We start from the raw sequence: 1,667 nt of genomic DNA on the forward strand, positions 1-1,667 counted from the left end.
CATCTCTTGGGCCTGGAGAGAAACTAGCTAGTAAACAGTATCCATCTCTTGGGCCTGGAGAGAAACTAGCTAGTAAACAGTATCCATCTCTTCGGCCTAGAGAGAAAGTACCTAATAAACAGTATCCAACTCTTGGACTACTCTTGTCTGCCTGAGTAATGGGATTTTACCCTCATTCTTATAATGCAACTATGGCTTCAAATTGTGGGACAAGTTTTACGCCAACCACGCACGAACTGTGAATCGTCGGATTTACAGTATAGACACGCTAACTACTAAGACTCGCCCGTTCGATAAAGAATTAGAATTAAAAACGATATTAAACTATACGAAATGTAGGCAGATTCGTTCATTTTTAACAAGAGAGAGAAGGAAAACAACCAAGCGTCATATATATATATATGTATGTATGTATGTATGTATGTGTGTGTGTGTGTGTGTGTGTGTGTGTGTGTGTACCCAGGTCGATCAGCGGTAAGTTACGGTCTTTGAACGCTAATGTCTGATATCCGTTTCCCCGCGGTGGACAGAGCTCAAATAGTCTATGTGGTTTTGAGCTAAAATAAATTATGTGAATTACAAAACATTAGTTTTTCTGTACAGTTGTAGATAAGACAACCATAATGTTTGTAAAATAACTTATTACTTCAATACCAAAATAGGTATTAACTTTAGATACTAAACTATTATTTAACAAGATGATATTCAAGATTTTCATTCTTGTGATTCTGTATTCGACGTGTTTGTTTTTATGTTTTCGAGTTTTACCCTTGATTCATGAGGTCCTTAAAATGCTGTTAATACCAAGCTTTGCGTGAACAAAATCGGGGATGTTTGATTACAGATAAGTCGCATTTTTCTTCTTGAGTATATATGTTAAAAATATGAGATTTATTACTATTTAAATAATAACCATACTCGATACTTTGTTATTATCTTCGCTTCTTAGCAAAAAAAAAAAAAGGTAATGTTTATGAGATAGCAATGACTCACGTGATGTTTACTTTCAGCCATTGGAAACCAGTCTTGTGGGGACTCCTGGTGTTTGTTTTGGTAACCCACTCGATCAAAACAGTGACTCGGAACTTCGATTGGTAGGTGTTTCAACCAGTAGATGCTAACATATTTAGTCTTACCTTACAAACCGTGAATATACATTTAGTATGATACGCTTTTATTAAGCCAAATTGGCATTTCTTACTTTAAGCCAGAATGGCACCTTACAACCTATGGGATACGCGGCTCAACGGAAGAATCAGAGACCCCCTAGATTTATGCATAGCCGTTAAAACTACTGTTATGTAAATAAAGGATACTTAGTCAGTAACACACACAACCTAAAAGCATCCCAGAACCGAAAACATCAGGTCATTAAGTACACTAAATATAAATGTTGCGTTTTTATTTATTTTTTATTACATCACCAACATAACTTTAAGAGAACTATATCCTCACGGGACTTCACTGTTCAAACTATTCCATATTCTCGAAAACAAAACTAGGAAAAAACTTCTTAACTGTAGACTTTCGGGGCATGAACAGTGAATATATATTATACGAAGGTCAGAAACTATTAATATACTTTTTCAGCTTCTGGTGTCCCTTGAACTTAAATAAACTATTACCGTATTTTTCGGAATATAAGACGCTCCGGTGTATAAGGCGCA

The 1,667-nt window shown here is 35.6% G+C and overlaps 1 protein-coding gene across 1 annotated transcript in view; it reads left to right on the forward strand.

Moving 5' to 3' along the window:
- Positions 1-984: 984 nt before the first annotated feature.
- Positions 985-1,667, forward strand: part of LOC106460963 (transmembrane and TPR repeat-containing protein CG4050-like) — a 28,398-nt gene continuing 27,715 nt past the window's right edge. Inside the window, exon 1 of the mRNA XM_013920724.2 lies at positions 985-1,094. Within this exon, the coding sequence (XP_013776178.1) occupies positions 985-1,094 (110 nt within the window). The remainder of the gene's footprint in view (positions 1,095-1,667) is intronic.

This window comes from Limulus polyphemus, unplaced genomic scaffold, assembly GCF_000517525.1.
Source record: "Limulus polyphemus unplaced genomic scaffold, Limulus_polyphemus-2.1.2 Scaffold871, whole genome shotgun sequence".
Classification (NCBI taxonomy): domain Eukaryota; kingdom Metazoa; phylum Arthropoda; class Merostomata; order Xiphosura; family Limulidae; genus Limulus; species Limulus polyphemus.